The sequence below is a fragment of the Zophobas morio genome, unplaced genomic scaffold, assembly GCF_036711695.1.
Source record: "Zophobas morio isolate AGI-343-1 ecotype UQ-CSIRO unplaced genomic scaffold, CSIRO_AGI_Zmor_V1 ptg000428l, whole genome shotgun sequence".
In the NCBI taxonomy this organism is placed as follows: domain Eukaryota; kingdom Metazoa; phylum Arthropoda; class Insecta; order Coleoptera; family Tenebrionidae; genus Zophobas; species Zophobas morio.
The window spans coordinates 307974-328676 of record NW_026972532.1 but is presented as its reverse complement, the minus strand read 5'-3'; the positions used below and the strand labels follow the sequence as shown (position 1 = coordinate 328676).

At 31.0% G+C, this 20703-nt stretch overlaps 4 protein-coding genes and 1 long non-coding RNA gene across 6 annotated transcripts; 2 read left to right on the top strand and 3 right to left on the bottom strand.

Moving 5' to 3' along the window:
- Positions 1-6024: 6024 nt before the first annotated feature.
- On the bottom strand, positions 6025-6778 carry LOC135120876 (uncharacterized). 2 transcript variants are annotated; one of them, XM_064045204.1, is made up of 4 exons: positions 6712-6778; positions 6511-6635; positions 6349-6447; positions 6025-6186 (listed from the first exon to the last, which is right to left on the bottom strand). In XM_064045204.1, the coding sequence occupies exons 2-4, from the start codon at positions 6620-6622 to the stop codon at positions 6068-6070; spliced, it is 330 nt and encodes a 109-aa protein (XP_063901274.1). In that variant the 5' UTR covers positions 6623-6635; positions 6712-6778; the 3' UTR covers positions 6025-6067. The 2 variants fall into 2 exon arrangements, with proteins under 2 accessions (XP_063901274.1, XP_063901275.1); XM_064045205.1 differs by having other exon boundaries at positions 6511-6653; positions 6712-6746.
- Positions 6779-7758: 980 nt separating this feature from the next.
- LOC135120851 (vacuolar protein-sorting-associated protein 25-like) lies at positions 7759-8704 on the top strand. The gene is made up of 6 exons (XM_064045171.1): positions 7759-8028; positions 8120-8173; positions 8237-8298; positions 8379-8454; positions 8509-8572; positions 8628-8704. Exons 1-6 carry the CDS (start codon positions 7833-7835, stop codon positions 8686-8688), a joined length of 513 nt encoding a protein of 170 aa, XP_063901241.1. The 5' UTR covers positions 7759-7832; the 3' UTR covers positions 8689-8704.
- A 62-nt stretch (positions 8705-8766) lies between these two features.
- On the bottom strand, positions 8767-10987 carry LOC135120858 (replication factor C subunit 3-like). The gene is made up of 12 exons (XM_064045175.1): positions 10947-10987; positions 10763-10833; positions 10492-10591; positions 10335-10437; positions 10160-10257; positions 9964-10082; positions 9794-9856; positions 9692-9734; positions 9467-9560; positions 9306-9404; positions 9113-9244; positions 8767-8944 (listed from the first exon to the last, which is right to left on the bottom strand). The coding sequence occupies exons 3-12, from the start codon at positions 10526-10528 to the stop codon at positions 8827-8829; spliced, it is 906 nt and encodes a 301-aa protein (XP_063901245.1). The 5' UTR covers positions 10529-10591; positions 10763-10833; positions 10947-10987; the 3' UTR covers positions 8767-8826.
- A 6153-nt stretch (positions 10988-17140) lies between these two features.
- Positions 17141-18339, top strand: LOC135120854 (putative leucine-rich repeat-containing protein DDB_G0290503). The gene is made up of 2 exons (XM_064045173.1): positions 17141-18074; positions 18180-18339. Exons 1-2 carry the CDS (start codon positions 17234-17236, stop codon positions 18335-18337), a joined length of 999 nt encoding a protein of 332 aa, XP_063901243.1. The 5' UTR covers positions 17141-17233; the 3' UTR covers positions 18338-18339.
- Positions 18340-18593: 254 nt separating this feature from the next.
- Positions 18594-19113, bottom strand: LOC135120855 (uncharacterized). Its single transcript, XR_010278764.1, has 4 exons — positions 19073-19113; positions 18887-19010; positions 18718-18790; positions 18594-18650 (listed from the first exon to the last, which is right to left on the bottom strand). It is a non-coding gene; the product is annotated as an uncharacterized LOC135120855 (long non-coding RNA).
- Positions 19114-20703: the final 1590 nt, after the last annotated feature.

The window sequence follows — 20703 nt, the reverse complement described above, 5'->3', positions numbered from 1 at the left end:
CCCACTACACAATTTCTAAATTTACAAAGCTTCGTCTTTCTAAATGTAGCACAAAAATCATTTGTTTTGTAGTGTAACATTATTTTTTATATACAAAATAAGTTTATCTTTTTAGACGTTTTCATAATTATTTGGAGAAGTTTCTGGGCACAAACGACCCCCATCTTAAAATGTTAAGGACTTCTAAACTAAAACTATTTTACAAAAAAGTCATTTCTACTTTAGCACGAAAATTGTTAAAGGCAGTGAAAAACTATATTAATGTGTATAATTATTTTAGAAATACAAAATAATTAAAAAATTTATTCAAGGAAAAGCGTAGAAAACTTATCTATAAGGTTTTAGAAGGAAAAAATTCGTGTTAAACTAACTAAAAAAATATCAATAACTTGGGTTTGTTAGCTCTAAAAAGTATTCCAATAAAACTCAAGTCATTTTTGTGGTAATACGCTTTAAACTTACTGTTTTAATGAATATGAGCCCTCCTATAAATAGGATCTAATCATAAAAGGTAAATTTTAAAAATGCTTAAAAAATTAATTATTTAAGAAAAAAAAGAACTAAACAGGCAAAAGCAACTAAAATTGCAATAAAATTTAACTCTTCTGTTAAATGATAGGAGATAATGTAATTTCTGGTTTGTAATAACGATTAGTAAAAGGGCGTAATTAGGGGAGATAAGTTTAAGAAGAGCGTTGATAAAATAACTATCGTAAAGAGCAGACGAAAAGGTATAGCAGAGGCGTATAAAAAGAAAATATAAAGCTTTTACTATACTATAAGAAAGAAAGGTGAACTGAGAATTACACTTCATAAGAATTATATCTAACGATTAGTGAGATGAGCAACAAAACTTAAACAGTGTACGTTGTAGTAGACATGTTTGCTGAATAAAGAAAACCCTCAGCCTTTATCGCTTCTAAACTATTGAACGAACACACACTATCGGCAAGAAAGTTTCGCCTGTCGGGAGATGGCAAAAAGTCCTAATTGTCTAATTTTGTTTACCTTAACCGCTTCGGAGTTATCATTTTTTATCAGCACTTAGCTTGGCTTCTCACTGAGTATTTTCAGTTCATCAGGTTCTTAACTAACTTGTCAAGTAACTTTCTAGAGTTTTTTAATGCATTTATTTTAAGTATAATATTTTTCTTTGTTTTATTATTATTATATAGTGAAATATTCGTCGTAACATTTTATTATACCTTCATGTCAAAAAAAACTGTTATATTATTATTATATATAAAATATATTACTTGTTACAATTTTTCATACTTTTGCTTGTCTTTTTTAATAAGTTTTTACCTTTTAAACAAATTTTTTATTTAGAGATTATTTTTCGAGATAAGTTCCTATACTTCCGCTGTTAAGTTGCTTTACTAAAGCTCCTTGGAGCTATGTTCATAGTTTTTATAATCTTAAGGGAAAGCAAGTTAGTGGTTAGATGACGAGTCAGAAATTTAAGTCGGGCAGTACAAGTTCTGCAAGGTAGCCACACTTATTCTTATATTGGTTGAGCCCAATGAAGAAGAAAGTCTACACACCACACCCCTTGCTCTTGGTTTCTAAAAAAAAAAGTTTTGTCATGGTAGTCGGCCACGTATGCGCACATCGCATTATTAACGTTCGCGTCTAGTGCAGGCTACAAAAAACTAAACTTAATGATTACATGGGCTAAAAGGCAGTTGTACCATCGCAAACTTAGTGACATTAAGGACTCGCCACGCCCATGAAAAAAACAACTTGAATAAAAGGTGGATAATGTTAGTAAACCCCCAGTCGCAGAATATTATCCCACGAAATCAAAAAAGCTAAGGATAACCATCTTTCATATTGTGTAACTAACACCATTACACTGTCTCGGGCATGCACAAGGTAGCTATTGGCCACGTGACGGATAAAACCTTAATCACGCAAGCGAGCTTCTAGTTTGACAGCGGAAAATTGCCCGACATTAAACTCCCCTTTTTTTGTGCGGCTCACCTGGATTTAGTAATACTATTTTTTAGCAAGTATAACGTGCTTTTCTACTAGTAAAACGGAATGGTAACTAAAAATAAATGGACGTGTATGCCCAGTAAAAGAACATAACTTATATTAAAAAAATACAAGAGGACACTACTAAAGCTAACCAGTACAGCTGCATAGTATAAAGTAATGCAAGCTATATAGCTTGAAGCTCGAACTACAGGTTTAACCACTGGCCACGAGCTTTAAAGTCAGTGCCGTCGCCCATTACGGACAATTTTTCGCGGAAGAACTCACGGTCATATGGCGCCGCACGATAATGTCGTGGTGGTTGGATGCTAACTTAAGAGTTCGAAGCAAAGGCGGAAAACGCATTAATAAATTTAAGAATAAAAAATTAACTTGCACTTATAGGAACTAAACCTATTTGAGAGCTCTAGTATTTGAAGTTGTTATCTGAATCGAACATTAGGCAACGTTACATACAACTGAAAAAAAATAGATAAAAGGCCTAAAGTGGTGGGAAGTGATGGCGTTAACTCCCATTTGACTTTACAAAACTTAATTTTTCCTTAGCTAAGTTATAATTTTCTTAACCCTAGACCACTCTAAGGTTACTTCTTACGTTTTTTTTAAATCTGGTTATAATGAAAAAGTTTAAAAGGTTGACATTAACCGAACGTTATAATATGTGGTATAATTCCACAAATATTTATCTGGTGCCGAACTACTGATAGTCTAAATCAGGAGGAGGGTCACCACTTGTTCCTTAAGGCAGAATAAGCGCTGTAATTTAAACCCGAAGAATTGAAAAAATTGTTTATAATTTAATGTCAGTACTAACCCCCCCTTCTTTAAACAATTTCAATACTAGAAACGTTATTGGAACATAAATCTAGTGAACGACATTACCCAAGCATCCACGATTCCTTGCACCACTTATTAAATAAAGAATTTTTATTTATTCAGAATTTAAAAAACTATTACTAATAAAGTTTTAATGAGTCTACTGTAATCATACTTAATTTAGACCAAGAGGTTGTTCGGATCGAAAAAATAACTATAAATCCAAAAGCATGTCAATATACGTTGCTTTTACAGCAACAATTATTTCTTCAGCTTTCTAATTAAAAAAATATTGCGGAAAAAAAGTGTTTATTTTAAAAAAAGAGTGGTTATCTATTGATCTTCTATTAGTTAGTGGTACAGTAAGGGTAAAACGAGGAGGGCTAAGTGCTGGAGGTGTTTACCACAGGAATTGGATTTAAAGCAACAATACGGGTAAAGGGCTAATTTGTTGAACTATTTTCTCAACTGTTGATCTTACAAACTTGATAACCTTCAACGACTAATATGTTATAAACAAGATGAGAGTAATATGTTACATTATATCTCAAAGAAATATAATATAGAGTTAGTTAAAATTAAGAAGAGCTGCATAATTTATTTGATTGCTCTGTAGCCTCTTGAATAGCACATCGCTCACCACCTAACAAACTGACAAAATACAACAACGACCAAAGAAAGAAAGAGCGGGACGTTCACGACATCACTTTAATGTCTAATTAGAGTCGTGCTCTCAGACCTTAATTACATATAACGCAAACGGAATATGCGACTCTTTTTGAACAAAGCAGAAGCCTTTGCTATGTTAATTATAAAAAATTTTAATTTTCGAATGAGCGCCTCAGACCCTTTTATATGATAAAACTGTTTCCTCTAGAATCGTAAAGCCACACTATGTCGATAATATCTTTAAAATATTAACATTACTTTCGCTTAAGAAAGTCCCGCAAGCCTTGCGAAGTTGTACTTACTAATATTTTATAAAGCTCCTTTTAGCAGTCTTAAGAACTTAATTTTTATTATAATCGAGATCTTAGAACTGGCGAACTTTCTTCCTCTGTAATATTCTACTAAAACTTTATTCCTTATTAAAAAAGATAACTGGAATAGTTATTTTACGTAAACTTAATAAGTTGGGCTTAAAGGAATTATTCTATAGTTACAATTCGGTTTTTAAAAAAATAGTAACACGTTTAGAGTAGCTAAGGATATAATGGGAACCTTTAACGGAAAGCGAATGTCTATAATCGTTTTGCTAGACAACAGAAAGCTCTCGATCAGGTATGATGCTCTGGATTCTATACAGCATAAAGGAGTTTTAAATTATTTTTAAGATTAACTTTATGACATAAAGTTACCTTTACCTTTTCCGGTGCCGGGGTTTTTTAAAGCTTTATCATATTTCCGTTCCTTTTTACATTTTTACAGTAGATACCCGTTTATAAAATACACAACCATTTTCCAAATAAGTTGGTGACACTGACTTTCTTGCACTTAAAATCTGCCTAGTTTATTGTTAAGAAACCCATTCTTAAAAATTTTATTAGTTCAGTAAAAGTCAACAAGAACAAAGCTATCCACAAAAAGAACAAACGGCCCGAACACTTACTAATTTAAAAGATACTATTGTAAGTAGAAGAATATTTATATTTGAGTGTCATCATATATAAGCTTCTTAGCTAATAACTTTACAATAATAACTTTCTACCAAAGATAAGAGCTGCTATACTTCAGTATACATATCTACACGAAAAAAGCAAGCTCAGTCCTTTGCAATCAGATACAGAAATTTTAGAACGCTTAACTAAAAAATATTTTAGCCATGCATATATTATGCTAGAAAAGCCTACTTTAACTGTAATCCTTAATTATTTTATTAACGCTTTTACTTTTAAGCTTTATACAAGTTTCCTTAACCGGTTTAGATGAATTTGCAATGACTATTTTCACGGCCCAACTTAATTTAAAAAAACTTTAGTCGTTGACTTGTTTCTAATTATTCCTTACCTTTGAGGCTATAATACATTTTGTTCGTTTACTGTTTTCCAGTCATCTACTTTTATTTCTTATTTATCGATTTAATTTTTAATCCCTTCCCAAACAGATTTTTAATTCTATTATAATCTTAAAAGGCTTAAGTCTAGAACTACTAAATCTAACAGGCCTCACTATAGTATATTTCATAGCGAAATGAAACCTTTTCTTCCGTTGTTTCTTTGTTGACCATCTTACATTCCCAACGTTTTTACTGTTTGAGATTATCAGTTTTATATGTTTATGAAGTTAGCAATTATGTTATACTAACAACTAAGAAAATAGTTGACATTTGAAATATCTTTTCTGTTATGGTGGTCAAATTCAGGCTCTTTTTTTTTATGCTAAATATATATTCAGTAATTATATTTATTACAGGTACCGTGTTTCTTAAATTAAGTCTTTTAAGATAAATTGAACTACGAAAGTAAAGAACATATACTTTTTTATCTTGTGCTATTCGTAATTTATTCAGTGTTCTTGTAAATATTATTTGAATTCATTAATTGTTTTCTAAAAGAACTAAAAGTTTTTGTAAAACTTTATTGACTGGCCTACAGTTAACTTTAATACAAACCATATCTATTGCATCTAAACAAAAAAAACTATTAGTAAATCTACCCCAGAACGTAAAAGTTACAAGTTTTCTTTTTTTTTTTTTACAGGAAATTCTGTTTTGTCGAGGAATCAATAATTTTCTGCTCAATCTTAAATTTAAATTACCAGCAGTCAAAAGCATAACTAAACTTCCCTTAATAAAAATTACGGCAAATTTACCGTTTTAAATAAAGGTAATCTTCAAGGTGTGAAGAAAGTTTCCAATCCATAATAGGGTGTTTACATATTTTCAGATAAGCAAGCCAAATCATAGAAAATTTTGTATACTTGAGTTACAATTTTTAAGGGTTTTTTCACCTAAAAACGAGATCCCGTTTAATAAATTTAACTCTCTTAAGGTTGTCACAATTCTAAAAACTATTAATCTTGAATAAATTAAACAAAATACCTTTATAATAAATTTTTTCAATTATGCAATGAAGATTTTAACTATAAATTTGTTGGTTATTGGTATAAAAAATTCGTATAGATACTACAGTTTACAATAGAAAAAAGTTAATAAAGTTGGACGGTAAGCCTTAGTAAAAACATTAAGTCTGCAAGGCGGGAAATCGGAAATCAAAAAAAAAAAAAAATTTATTAAAACTATGTTTTTTTAATTTTAGTAATCGTCATCGTCATCGAAAAGGCCGCCCACATCGAAATCTTCTTCTTTTTCCTCTTCTACTTTACTTTCTTCTTCAGTCTCTTTAGTAACTGTTTGTGCAGCTTGTGAAGGAACTAAAAAAAAATGATAATATAGTAATGCCTATAAAAAATGGGCTCAAATAATTAATTTCACAAAATCAGTCTGTCAGAGGTACAATAATCATAAAAGATCATTACAGAACTTACATCAGTAGTGTTAATGATATTACTTTTATAAATTAATATAAAAAAAACCTGACGAGGGTAAAGAGGAAGGGCCAGAGGAGATGCTATTAATTAAATTTTCAATGTTTTCCGTTGCCAAAAATTCAGCAAACTTCGAAAACCAATAACCTACAGAATCAAACAAAAAAGATTATTTGCATTATATGTTTATATATTCTCAACTAATTATACCCTCAACGGAAACATTTGCTGCATCGCATAGTTTTTTCATATTTTCAGCGGAGAGTTCAGCACCCCCATCGTGTAATATAAGAGAAGAATAAACAACCGCAAGCTCCGCCATTTTTTAATTTATTCTAATATAAAATAATAAACTAAAATATATTCCATATAACAGCAATTTAATAATAAAAATTGAAAAAAAAGGTTTACCAGAACCCTTTCTAATAAGGCTCGCAGAAAATTAGAAAAAAAAAAGAATAACTAAGGAAGAAAATTCTACTGGAACTCTTAATTTAACGTTTTCTTTTTCTATTTATATCCAATCCAGTTATACTCATGCGGCTTTTGAGTTAGCAGGCTACTCGCTTATATATAGAAACGGGGGAATATCACATTACTTATTGCTTTCGTTGTTCTTGCTTTTCTCCTCCCTTCGTCTTGTACTCAAGTATTTTCCGCTTGTTTGGATTATGCACGATTTTATTTAATAAATCCGACTACTTTATTTCTCCTAGCAGTAAGTTTTAGTGGACAAAATTTTCTTAAGTAAACATTTTCCGCTAATAATTTTATCAAACAGGTTAAAATAAAAAACTTTCGAGTTTTTACTATCTACAATTATTTATTATAAACATAAACACTACTTATAGTAAAATACTTTTAAGAATATTTATATGCATAATATGGTAATAAAGTTGAATTTTTATAAGGCTCTTGATTTAATGTGTCAGAAATAGATTTTCAAGATTTATAAGCTTCGTTTGTCTTACTTGGCTCGAATCGTTTATTTACAATAAATTTTTCTTTTATACTTATTTTAAAACATAGTTGTACTAAAGTTTACCATGTTAAGTGTTTTTTAAAACATAATAATTAGCACAAACTACAGAATATGTCAGTTCCACTTCCTTTAACTATTTAAAGTTAAGAGGTGTTTTCTGATTAACCTACAAGTCACATCAGCTATAAACCTAATATTAGTTTTGGACTATATCAGGACGCAATACATATTAATTTTTGAATATTATAAATACATCACTTAGCTACGTAGAACAATCTTTGATTACTATAAGCTCAGCTCTTGACTTAAACTTAAGTTAGTTTATTTAAATAAAAAGAAGTGAAAAACAACCAAAGACCTATACCTTTTTCAAGTTTAAACGCACTTATGCTATTATTAAAGTAAACTATACAGTACTCTTTCCGTCAAAACGGGCTTTTGCAAAAACTCCGCGAGGCTGCAAGCAATAAGTTAGTTGACGTTTTAAGTACTTCCCTTTTGCACCGGTAGTAAAGTTTAAGTTTTACGCCAGCTCTTTCTGCAAAACAGAATGTCTTTTGATAACTGGCCTGCTATATATAGTTTTCCTCCTTTTTTTACTTTACAACCGAACTCACAAACAAAAGAGAAGCAATTGGCTAGTTGGCTGGAATTGGTTTTAGCCTACTGCAAAACTCGTAAACTATCAAGGTTTAACTTAAACAACGAATCTGAAAGTGAACTGTTTTTTAACGATAAGATCTCCCGTAAGTTCAAGTTTTATGCGGTGAAATCTTATGTTGTGTTTTACTCTCTCGAAACTACTTTAATGGTATTTCACGTATGTTATTATTTCAGGTAAGTGTAGTTCTGAGTTACGTTTGGCAATCTTTAAGTACATGGAAAGTAAAGGTCACCATTTCTTAAAGGACTATTCTATTCTTTATAAATTTTATGCGTTTAAACATATTAAAGGTTATGCTATCACCAAAAACGATAAAGATTTTATAATTTCTTGGTTAACTGTGGAAGACTGGGCAAATAATATTTATAATTACGTTCTTTTTTTCTAAAAGTTTTTTAAATTTTATAAAAATATTCCTTTTTTTTCCAAAAGATTAGGAACACTAACCAGTTTAACAGTATTTTAACTTTATACGAGCTTCGTTGTGGAGACTACACTGCTAACGAAGGTACTCTTTTTTTATAGAGTATAGAAAGCGATATTATAGTATATTAAATAATAGAGTTTCACGGATTAGAGCTAGAAATTTTAAAGGCGGCCTTGGAATTTCTTGAGAAAACGTTTCGGTATGACAATTCTGAGAATTTAAATTAAAGCATTAACGTTGAATTTATAAAAAAGATGTCAAATATTTTTTGACGAATCTGGAGAGAATGCAGGCGTAAAGTTTTTAGCAACCTAATAAAAGTAATAAAACTCCAATCTATAAAATGAACATCTATCTTTGCTAGGTATAAAATAAATTGCACGATGGGAAAGAGTAAATTAAATAATTTTATAAAAGCGAATCTTTATGTAGAATTGTTCTACAAGTCTCAGTTCACAAGCAAAGCTCGGCTATGAATTTCTTATATAAGAACATAAACTTTGCTACGAAAGCCTCTAGATGGTATATTTGCTTCGTGCCTGTTTTGATTCTGTGTTCGTAGAAGGCGGCCCTTGAAAAAATAGCATAAAATATAAAAGTTATTAGAAAATAAGAAAAAAAAATTCTCTTAACTTATTAAATTTTCAGTAATTATACAAAATCACTATTATTATTCTATGACAAATTCTTTATGCCTTCCTGCTAAAATCTCAACAATTATAATTTTTAAAGGAGTTACCAGTTAGTGATCTCCGCTTTTAAGGAATCGTCGAGATTATCTAAAATGTGGTTCAAAAGTTCCTTGAGAATTACACTTGGCGGTATGCAGTGAATTAGCAGCTCATAAAGTCTCCCGCGGATCTCCAGAAGTCTATAAAAGTAGCGAGTAGTGGAAATAGAGCACGTGGATGTACAGCGGAAGATTCGCAGACGCCTGAGGAGTTTGCTCGTGCAGGATTTTCATGGCCGTTTCTTTGGTGTAAATCTCCCACTCTGGCACGTGTATGTTCTGGTCCTCCTCAAAAGGGTATCTGTCCGGGTTTTAAAAAAAATCTGATCATCAGCTCTCGCATCGAGAGGCAAATCTTAAAACCTGTAGACCTTACAGGCTTCGAGGGCAAGTAATGCCCTTCGCAAATTGCCTTTTGCTTGACAAGCGATCCTGTCGACTAGACCAGAAGGAATTTCTATAAAATTTAGATTTTTTTTTTTTTTTTTTTTATAATCGTAAAAAAAATAATCAATTCACAGAATTGATAATTTTCAAAATTTTCAAAATTTTTGCTAGAAGAAAGAGTTTAGAGATAAAATAAACTACCGAGTCCTTCCTGAATAGCCACCTTGTTAATTACTGCCGACACCTACATGAGCCGTGTGAGGAATTATAAGCGAGCAAAAGTATATTAATTCTATAGATGACTTCGGACAAAGAAGGAGCAGCCACCCTGACATGTAAACATCTGCTCCGGACTGGCGAAATAATCTAGAATTAAAAATTAATACTAAAATTCAGGTAGACAAGGACAAAAATGTTTTTATGAAAACTTCAAACTGCTAAAAGTTTTATCTAAAAAATGAAAATGGAGAGACCTGAGAAGAAGAGTTGCACAAAAGAATCAATCTACAGGAAGTAATGTATTTTTCCATAGTTCTTCGTATCGCGTTCTGAGCCAGTTTAGTTAAAGAATCGCACTCGTGAATAATAATAACTACGAGAATTCATATAACGGAAGCCGATTTTAAAATGTTAGACTTTACACTTATAAAACAAGTACGTCACGCTTACCTTTATAGGGCTTTTGGTCTATAGAATTCAGTTGCTGGGTCGAGGCTATATCTTTAAGTAATGCCTGAATTACAAGTCTATCTTTGTTTCCACAATCACTGTGAAAAAAGTATTTTTCATAGAAAAAAGATCTCGAAATAGTAAATATATTAATATTTATTAAAAAAAATTAGACCTCGGATTAATTTCAAAGTGGTATAAACTTGCTCCGACGTTAAGCGTTAACTTTGCTTCGTTAACAGTAAATTCTCTTTGCTTAATGTTAATTTTCTGAACGCCTATGAATTTAGGAATATGTAAAAAGAGAAATAGGAAAGACTTTTTAGGAGCACCAGATCCATAAATCTGTTGCAGCAGGCACATAGCCATAGTGCGTTTTCCCGAACCTGACGGGCCATGAAACAAAAGATGAGGAAAATCATCTTTCTTTGCCTTTGTATAGATACCACTAAGAGAAATTGTTTGAACTCAAATATATTTTGCATACTACCAAAATACCAATTAAAAAAAGTACAAGTTACATATAAAACTCGTAACGAAATAATATATTCTAGTTTTGACTTAAAAAAAATATATTAAAGCAGGTAAGTTAAATTGTAATACAAGGTTCTGCAACTGCAAAGCTTCCTCTGTATTAAAAGTTAGTTCGTCAAAAGAGGTGGGTCGATACTCATCTACCCACAAAGTCATATTAAGTCTTACTTAAAAGTTTCTAAACACTTAAGAAAAATGTTATTTATTATTTAGAGACAAATTTTTTTTTCTTTCAAGCCTTAATAAAAAATACTATTGTTTGGCAAAGTTTGTGGCACAGCGCTTTCCACCGACTTTTACATGAAAGCGACGCTCCCCCACGCAAGCGCTGTCTTAACTTAAAAGTGTATTCTATTCTTTAGTGGAGGAGTTCTCCAAAAAATTCTTGTAAGTTATATTATATTTTAAGAATGAGCAGCGTAATACAGTTTTATTTGAAATTATATTGAGTCTATAAAATTCAAACTTAATAAAATTTAGTTTGCACAGCTCGTTAGAGGTAAATCATTTTGCTTAGTATTTTAGTCCTCGCTCGAAGCTAATAGTTTTAACATTAATTTAAATTTAAAAACGGTTGAAACCTACCTTTTTTAAGTGTTCAACACTTCATTCGTAGTATTATAAATAAAAAGTAATTTGGATTTCGCTACAGTAACTGAGTTGTTTATACCCCTTTTATTTACCTATATTTTAGAAATACGTATGAACCAACCATATTATTAATAAAAGTAAAACTTTCATTTCTTTCTATTTTTAATTAATTTTTCTTGGTTAAAGTGTATAACTTTTCTGTTTAAAATGTTCAAAGCCCTTAATTTTTAGATGTGATCTATGCCGTCTAGCAATAGTGAGCTTTACTTTCCTCCCTACTATAAGCATGGTATCATCTTTTTTTTGCACTACAGCTGAGTAATTTTTTAAAAGTTGGTAGTTTTGACGCAAGGGATTGTCACTTCGATCTCGTACCTCCTAAGAAACTGTTTCAAAGTGCTTTCACGTCCTCTTTTTCATTGTAAAGGGAGTTAATTCAGAGTAAACTTTAAAGCTGTGCTCTTCGATTAAGATAACTTTATAAACAATGCGAATTTATAGTCTGCTTATTACTAATAAGACTCTTGTATGCCGATTTCACTTCATAGTTTTAAAAATTGGTTTTATACTTTTTTAATAATCGTTGATCCTGAAACCCATCCCTCGTAGTTCTTCAGAGTTTACTGTAGTGTGTGCAGCAAGGAAAACAATACAGGTAAAAAGAAAAACGGTTTAGACAAAGTTGGTCGTATGCTCTACCATTCTTAAAACTTTTTTTTCGTTTGTGTTCTAAAAAGTGAGGCGCTAATAACACCCGTGGATTTAGTGCCCTTTTAATCTACCCATGTATATTTTGAAAAATTTACCTTTAAAAGGCGTACCCAGCATAACAAATTTAAGATACAAACTTTTTATTTAAAGAAGCAAATATTAAATATAAATTTCTTCATATTAATTAATGCTCAAAAGTTTTTTGTTCGGGAACGCCCACCAGTTTTTCAAACTTCCAGCTGTCTTCAAAGGTCTTTGTTGGAGGGAAAATAACGCCAAGTAAAATTTGCAACACTTTTAAAGATGGTTGCCGCATGCATAAGTATATTCAAGGTAAAATTTTCATAAAGAATATATACAACATACTTTACAAATAGGCCACCCACTTACATCTCAAAAGCTACAATTAGGGAGCAGCGCAGGTAAAATTAGCTCTTCTACTGCAGGAGCGTGCCGTCTCTATTTATTATTAATTGTTATGCTTGCGTAATTACTTACGTTACCAGCAAGATAGCAAAATAACCAAAAACTGTGAAGAGATGAGAGGGTTCTGAAGTTTCGATGGAATTACGTATATGTTTTTACACCCATTCTTTTATAAAAAAAATTAAAATCGTTTAAGTAGCATGAAGCTCTTATTTATCTCTGTAGGTTTTTTTTAATTACCGAGTACCTATCGGCTTGCAAAAGATTTATATGATATAATGGTAACCTTTTTAAGAAATAAGTTTTTAAAAGTAATTGATTAATAAAAACTTTATGGCTTCTAAATATGAAAGCACCCCCTGCGCATTCTCACTCATAATGTTTCCTAATGAAATAAAAAGGGGATACCCAGCTAATTACTGTACAATTGTACCAAGTTAATTTTTTGAAGATAAAACACCACGTGACTAACGAACCGTTAAACGAGATGAGGTGAAAACCATATAACAAAGCAACCTGTACAGTAGATTAACTTCCACTTAGTTTAATGAGGCGTTAACACTGACATAATACCTAGGGACTGCTTGTCACTATGGTTTCAAGGTCCTGCCTTGTTACCACTCATATACTTTTTTTTAATTGTGTCAACGTTTCTGCGTTATTTTATTTAATCTCTTGTCTTTAATGAAAAATGTGTAATAATAAGTGAGCATGATACCATTGAATACAATAGTAATTAAGCGGGTATGGTCCCTACGGCTAAAAAACTGTCCTTACTATCAAGGATTATTAAGTTCCCAAGGTATATTAGTTAACTAGTTGGGAGGTGTCCTTAATGCCAACCTTATCTTATCATTTATTACTAGTTATTCCATTTTTTTTTTTTTAAAAAAAATTAGAGCAAAGAGATATTAATAAACTAACGACGTACGGAAGCGTTAAATCCTAATTAAGTTAAAATTTTCTCTTGTCATACGTCTGAGCCCATTTTTAAAATTCTTCTGAGTTGTAGATCTTTAAAACTACCATACACTATGACAAAATTATCCCTTAGCAAAGTCACTAATCCAAGCTTTATTAAAGCGAAACATATTAACCTATGGTTTCCGATGCTCTTTACTTTTTATTGCGTGATGAAATTAGTTTTTTTGCATTTATTTACTGTTCAATGAATATAAGGAATGTTAATTTTAACTTTCCTCCGAAACTAACTATTCCTTTTCTCGTTAAGTTTCGAATTATATTGCTCTCCTTTTTAGTTAAAAAAATGACATTTTTTTAAAACTACCTTGATGAAAGTTGGAAAATTACACTTCCACTTGATTAAGATAAAAAATTTATTTAATTTGCAATTAACATCTTTTTATCTTGTTGTAGTGTTAATTATTACTTTTTATGATACAGTTTAAACATATTTATTTATGTTAGACTCTGGGTGGAACGCCAGTAGAAGTAGTAAACATACCACAAGAAATTGGTTTTCTAAGTTTTTTTTGTACGTTATAGTCACTTTAGAATTACTCAGTCACCCATAAACAAACAGACTAAATAAAGTGTGAAGCAACTAAGTGAAAGTCCCTAATTAAGACAATGGGGCTGAATTAAATTTTTTAAGAAAAAAGAGACTAAAATTACTTATTTTTTAGGAGAAAATATATTAATAATAGCTTGCTGTAAAAGGAGTTAATACAGAAAAAGGTTTAAGAAACTCTGGCACGTTAAAGCGACCTCATAAAGACTAGCAGTACTCGAACATAAGCATTACTACAGTTATAAATTTTAAAAAGCGTAACACAAAAATTGATACAGCTATGAAGACTTCCGCTGTAAACTCACACATCTACATTCAGACACTATAGACCTGCCTTTAGTTTCTCATACTTAAACAATTACTTAGAATTGAAGTTTGTTGTAAAAGCTCGTATAGATGAAAAAAATAGGCAGTTAATTAGGATTAGGATAAATATATCAATATGACTTACTAGCTGGTTCAAATGAAGTTACCGCTGACATGCAACGCATCCGCACATAATTAGTACAAGAACCATAATAGATTATAAATACGCATAAAAAAATTGGTATAATGAATAGTAAAATAGTTGGTTACAAACTAGAAACAGAAAAAACTCAGAACAATAGAAAACTTGGTTTAAACGAAAAGACTAATAACTGCTTTAAAAGCGAAGGTAGTACCAAGCTTCCCAAGTACGTTGCAATTCGATTAACCAGCAATCGAAAATAGACTAAAAAACGCGGTAAACTACTTTACATTAATACCCTTAATGAGGTATTACATCCTTAAAATAATCTACTATTAATAAATTCTTGTCTCTAGATATAAAGCTAAGCTAAGCTTCCTCTTAAAGAGTTGTCTAATAAATCCAAAATATAATAGAAACCAAAGAATTTATAACAATACAAAATAAGCTTTAGTATGAGAAGTTAAAATGAATGAGGCATTCATGTTTATATAGGCAAGATTTTATAGACTCATGCATATTATAGGTATTAAAATTACCACTTGTTCCCCAGTACATGATTAACACAAGCTCAAAACTAATGTTATCTAATATGACATAAAGCATACTACAAGGCCATGTGAAAGAAAGCGAAACGCATGGGAGCCGCTAAAAAAGAAAATACTTTTCAATACAGTTACTTAACAATATTCCAACCCAATTGTACTTACGAACAAATACTAAATATTGACAAAGAACCTAGCACGCTATAAGCATACTCACTTTGAGAAATCGAAAAACGCCAATTTTAACCGACCACTAATAAATTATTTTATTAACTACCATAAAAAAGTACCCTCATGACGGTGGGACGTTCCACTTTGCAAAACAAACAACAGAGAAGTTCAAAAATTCACCTCTCTAATTGATCTTAGTAAGTAGTAAAAAATAAATTTACACTATTATGAGTCAATTTGTTAGCAGGGGTATACCTTCTGTATATACTAATTTTTTGAATGCTTTTAATTAATGAGCTTCCTTGCTTTTAGTATATACTTTTTCTCTAAATTCCTGGGATAAAGTAAATTATATTGTCGGCCCAAGGGTTTAGTTTAACGTTACTTATTTAAATTTTTAACAAATTCTGATTGTGCTTTGTGACGAGTTAATTTTTATTTTTATTAAATTTGTTAAAAAAAGGATTAACATTAACCTTATTCTAAGTATATGAAGTTAAAATTTAAAAAGTAGTTAAACTTATTAAATATATAGGACTATAAAATTATAGAGAGACAATAAGCTAAGGAATGTGTACAATTTTTGCGCAGCATGTCATTTGTTAAAAGCAGATAAAATATTTAGTACAGAAGCATTTACAGTGTAACCTCTACAATAGCTCATTAATTAAACTTTTTATATGTAGAACTGCAAATATGAAACCTCATTTATTAAACAAACCCACAACCAGAAACAAGATTTGCTTCCATTTTAAATACATTTTAAAATATTGAACTAGCTTTTATCTTTAATGTTGTATAAATAAGTCAACCCTTTCCCCTACATCATACCACATTATCTTTTAGTTATTGACTATTTTTAGTAAAGTCGATAAAACGTCTTCGCAATATAAAAAATTTATTACAAAATCAGATGGAAATTTAATGTCCCATTTTTTAAAGTTAGTCGGGTAGATGTTTTGGTTTTGCTTAAAGAAGACTTTACCCATTTTTATCCTTGCCGTTCGCAACTAATATTTGTTCCATAGCTTATAGACGTCGTTTCTTTATTAATTTTTTTTTTACATTTCTTCCTTTAATGGCAGTAGTACTAATGTTAGTTATAGAACGATAAATGCCAATATCATTTATCCCGATAAAAACGTTTTTCTCGTTACAATGAGTACCACCAAAAATCTTGAGTTAAAAATATCATACTTATCCGGTTTTAATTCTTATAGTGAATAAAAAAGTTCAATTTATTTTTGTATAATATTAAGAAGTTGCGTTCACCAAAAAAGGGTAATTTTATTATATATGAACCTTAGTTTACCTAGCTCTGGTGCACTGATTGTTTTGAAAAAAAGACGTTAAATAACGGTCTTATTAATAGTAATAAGTTAAATACACTCTATTTTTTTTAATATTATATTATACTTCATTAAATAAGTTTTTAGTGTACTTAAAATATTTAAAACTTTTGTTATTAATACATTAGACAATTAAAGCAGAAAAGAGAATTAAGAAATTAAAAATAAAATGCCCCGCCCGTTCAAAAATTAAATTGACACCCTCTAGTGTAGGGAAATATAATATTAATTACGTCATACAATAAGTACAACTTTTTTTTTTAAACAACCCATCATTTAGTTTTTTAAAAGTGTTGTTTATAATTATATACTTAAAAATTTTGTTAATACATAATATGTGATCAGCTAATTTGTGGCTCCGGTTGTAGCTATCAAACCTTTTTGCAAACTTAATTATTTAATTATTGTGGATATAATAAACTTTTAATATATTAATCTCTAAGATTTTTTTGCACTAAAGATAAAGTGAACCGTATGTTTAGGAAGTAATAGAGTAAAGAAGATTATAATGCTTAAATAGATTTAAAAAATATTTTTAGCGTTGGTCAACTAATTATATGTGCTAGATGAGGGGAGCTAAACCAAAAATGGGCAGAATAAATAAATCAAATTTATCTAATTGGCTTTCATAACGGAAGATGGAAGTCGCGTTTTGCTTCTGGAAAGCCGGTAATAGTTGAGCGTTGCTAAAGCGGACTTATAATGTTCACAGTAGCTATATAGTAAGTAGTGGTTTAATGCGTAATCCATGTCAAAACAGCTGGGAGAATGGATATTGGACGTCCCTTTAAAGAGTTGACCGAACCCCTTAAAAATCTTAAACTACGAAAAAAGAGTAAATTTCGGAAGAAGTCCGCCCCTTCTGAGAAAGTAACTAAAAAGGGTTATGATCTGCTTAACGATGAAAAGGTCCTCGACCATGAATTAGAAAATTTAGATATTATTGACATTTCAAAAGAAAATGGAGGGAATTGTGATGTCAACAATAAAAACGTTTTACCTGAAACAGAAATAGACCGAAGAGAAGAAAAGTTAAAAGGTGAAATAAGTGAACTTCAAAATATGTTAAATGTATTAAAGAGCGAACTTAACCCTGCTAACCTAAATAAAACTTCCAAAGATTTGGAAACTGATGACGAAGGTATGTCAGCTGAGGAAAAATACGAACTTAATATCCTTAAAACGGAAAATGAGACACTTTCTAAGACAGTGCAAGAGATTATGGGAGTAAAAGAACTTTCCGTTGAAAAGCTTAAAGAAAAAGCTTCCAATGGAAGAATATTTAAAGATAAAGGAGAAGAGTACCACTGGTTAAAAACGTACATTAAAAATTCAGATCACGAGCAAACTTACCAAGAACAGCAAATAGAAGTACTAACTGTTGACCAAAAAGAACTACTTGCAAAATCAGAGATAACTTTTGAAAATAATATAGCGGAAGAAAAACTTTTAAGGCTTCAGGCAGAAAATAGTCGTCTGGTACAAAAAATAAAAGAACTATCCAAAGGACGTAAAATAAACGAAAAGGCGAACTGCAGTAGCAAAACAGCAACCGCACAAGGGGGCACAACCCAAGCAAATTTAGAAAAGGAATGGGGAGCAGAACGCGGTAAGTGTTACACTTTATTAGAAATGTAGAGTTGCAAGTTTGTTATGGTTCAATAGTTCAAGCGCTTTAGATAAGCTTTTTTAAAATATCTACTACATGTTTTAGGGGTGATACTTGGTGTCCAAACTCTTCCCCCTAAACCTGAAAGTGGGATACCCGAAATACAAGCATGCCAAATGACTATTGCGAGGCTAGAATACAAATTGAGAGAGGCGGAAGCTAAAGTTTCTTGGGCGAACAGAAGAGCCTCTAAAAGAAGGTAAGCAGTCTAACCGGAACTTTAAACTATAAAAAAATAGGGTACTAATAAGAAAGATCGTTTGAAGGATTTAGTGTAAAAACATTAAGCCATTTTAACCGTGTATATTTAGTTTAATTAAAAATCCGTCAGTAATATTTTTATTGACACTGCGCTTAAGGAATGTTAAGGTTCCTATTCTTCTTAACTTTATTCTGTGCAAAACTTATACAAAAAGCTCTTATAATAAAACATGATGTATATTTGTAAAAGCTGTTTCCTCTCACCTTTAGTACTAGGCAAGATTATTGCAGTGGGCCAGAGCCTCCAGGAATGAGCTATAAGAGAAATTATTTAAATATTACAAACGAGTTAAAGTTACTAAAGCTATATTAGGTCTGGTACCATCGCTATATTATTTCCATTTAATAAAATTTGTTCAATTTTCGTGATGAGCCTTCCTTCGCTGGTGGTCTCACTAGCAACAAAACGTTTTCGTTATTAAAATATAGTGTAAGATGAATTATATTTATGAAAGTTTGCGTACTATTAGGAAAAGAGCTAGTAAACGTACAATTCTGTAACATCTTCTAAGACCATGTTTACAAATTTATCAAATCCAAGAAGAGTACCGACAAGTTCTTTGTCATACTTCATTATAACCCAAATCCGACTGCCGATACACTTGTCTATTAACTCTATAGAAAAAGTTTTATAAAATACATCAAGAAAACCAAGAAAACTACTAAATAAAAGATACCCAAAGGCAGAAACTGGGGAGCAACGGCTGGTTGAGACATATTTCCAGGCGATAGTAAAATTTTGAAAAGGTTTATTTTGTATAAGAGGTTTGCACTAAAAACCTCATCAAACAATTAGCTTAGCACGAATTGTGTGGGTAACGCCAATTATAATAAGTCGACGGGGTGTAGAAATAAACTGTTATCTCAATATTTTAAGTTTCTCTTTCATCTTTTTAAATTATATAAAAGGAAATATAATTTAATGTTTAGGAAGAAGAGGTTTTAATACCTCCTATTAGTTGTTATACATTTTGTTTGGTTGCTTTTGTCTCTTTTACCCTTTTTAAAGCGTGTAGTAGGGAAACTAAATAAAATGTCTAGGGAGAAAAGGTTTAGATATCTCCTAGTTATTATTTTACATATAGTTTAAGTTTAACACTAACTAAGGAGAAGACAATCTTGAAAAGAAGTAAGCTTACAAGCAAAAAAAACTTGTTCATAAAATTTGCTAATAGGTTATTATCGGTACTAGTGCATGCAACAGAGATGCGCGATCTATCAACAACTTCTGATCTGAGCGTGATATAAGTGCAGATAATAGTATTAACTTAAGTGATCAAGTTAAAGTAGGCTCGCTTAGGTAAGACAAGTTATTACACTTGTTTTTTCGAACTAACTGGAATTTCATTAGATAAAATAAACGAAAAGGTTTTGTCATGGAATTAAAAAAAATAATTGTAACGAGTAACTATATAGTAGTAACAACTGCGTCCGACAGGATGGCTTTATGCAATATGAGACTGGTGAGGTTTATTAACTATTTTTCAACATCGCTTACCAACCATTTAACTCCACGGAGTCCCCCAACATCATAAAATGAATATTAGTCGGTGAATTTCCTAAACTCAATCCGGGCATATCATTTGTGAGGGCTATTTGAAATAAATAAGAAAAAGAAATGGTGAAAGAGATAAAACACCCAAGTGGCCTGTAGTTTTTAAGACGGCTACACAATTTAAAGATAAATCGCAAGATGATCTCATCGCAGAGGCAGATTCAAACGTATTACTGTACTGTTTAACAAAACTATGGGAGAAGAGTTATTCCCTACAGCATCATACCGGGATATATGGTAATAGTCATATCTTAGCACTTAAAAGCATTGATGTCCAAACTCAAGGTCGAATGTGCGCTTCCAACCGACAATACTCACTTTTTCCGATTTTGTTAACTAAATATTTATTTCTGTTGCTATCAGCAATAAATAAATTTAGTTATTATTAAAATCAATAATTATAAACACACGAAATGTATAGAAACGTTAAACTTCCCAGATTATATACATGTGGTTATAAGCGAACCCAAAGAAAGAGTTAAGTACTACCAAGCTACGTTACATGTTTAGAAAGAGCGCCTAGCAGTGGATACGTTTAAAATTTAGTAAAAATTTTAACTGTATTGAGTGAAGAGGCGCGTAATGTTACTCATTTAAAACTACTACACAGGAGTACTTAGAACTTTTATGCAATTGCGCTAGTATTAATGAGTCTACAACACGACTCTTTAGATAAATGTGCATAATTCATCTGGCGGGATACCGCATTACAGGCGAGTCATGAGTTGATTTGGTAGTGCCGAAGATAATACA

What these genes read in the sequence shown, in the direction of transcription:
- LOC135120854 (XM_064045173.1), top strand. Translation starts at nt 17,234, where the DNA reads ATGGATATTGGACGTCCCTTTAAAGAGTTGACCGAACCCCTTAAAAAT. An exon ending in GGAATGGGGAGCAGAACGCG is followed by an intron (nt 18,075 to 18,179) that starts GTAAGTGTTACA and finishes TACATGTTTTAG; the next exon opens with GGGTGATACTTGGTGTCCAA.
- LOC135120876 (XM_064045204.1), bottom strand. Translation starts at nt 6,622, where the DNA reads ATGGCGGAGCTTGCGGTTGTTTATTCTTCTCTTATATTACACGATGGG. An exon ending in AGCAAATGTTTCCGTTGAGG is followed by an intron (nt 6,448 to 6,510) that starts GTATAATTAGTT and finishes TTGATTCTGTAG; the next exon opens with GTTATTGGTTTTCGAAGTTT. An exon ending in TTCCTCTTTACCCTCGTCAG is followed by an intron (nt 6,187 to 6,348) that starts GTTTTTTTTATA and finishes ATTTTTTTTTAG; the next exon opens with TTCCTTCACAAGCTGCACAA.
- LOC135120858 (XM_064045175.1), bottom strand. Translation starts at nt 10,528, where the DNA reads ATGGCTATGTGCCTGCTGCAACAGATTTATGGATCTG. An exon ending in CTGCTCCTTCTTTGTCCGAA is followed by an intron (nt 9,735 to 9,793) that starts GTCATCTATAGA and finishes CGGCTCATGTAG; the next exon opens with GTGTCGGCAGTAATTAACAA. An exon ending in GAAGCCTGTAAGGTCTACAG is followed by an intron (nt 9,405 to 9,466) that starts GTTTTAAGATTT and finishes AAACCCGGACAG; the next exon opens with ATACCCTTTTGAGGAGGACC.
- LOC135120851 (XM_064045171.1), top strand. Translation starts at nt 7,833, where the DNA reads ATGTCTTTTGATAACTGGCCTGCTATATATAGTTTTCCTCCTTTTTTT. An exon ending in TAAGTACATGGAAAGTAAAG is followed by an intron (nt 8,174 to 8,236) that starts GTCACCATTTCT and finishes AACATATTAAAG; the next exon opens with GTTATGCTATCACCAAAAAC. An exon ending in AGACTACACTGCTAACGAAG is followed by an intron (nt 8,455 to 8,508) that starts GTACTCTTTTTT and finishes ATTAAATAATAG; the next exon opens with AGTTTCACGGATTAGAGCTA.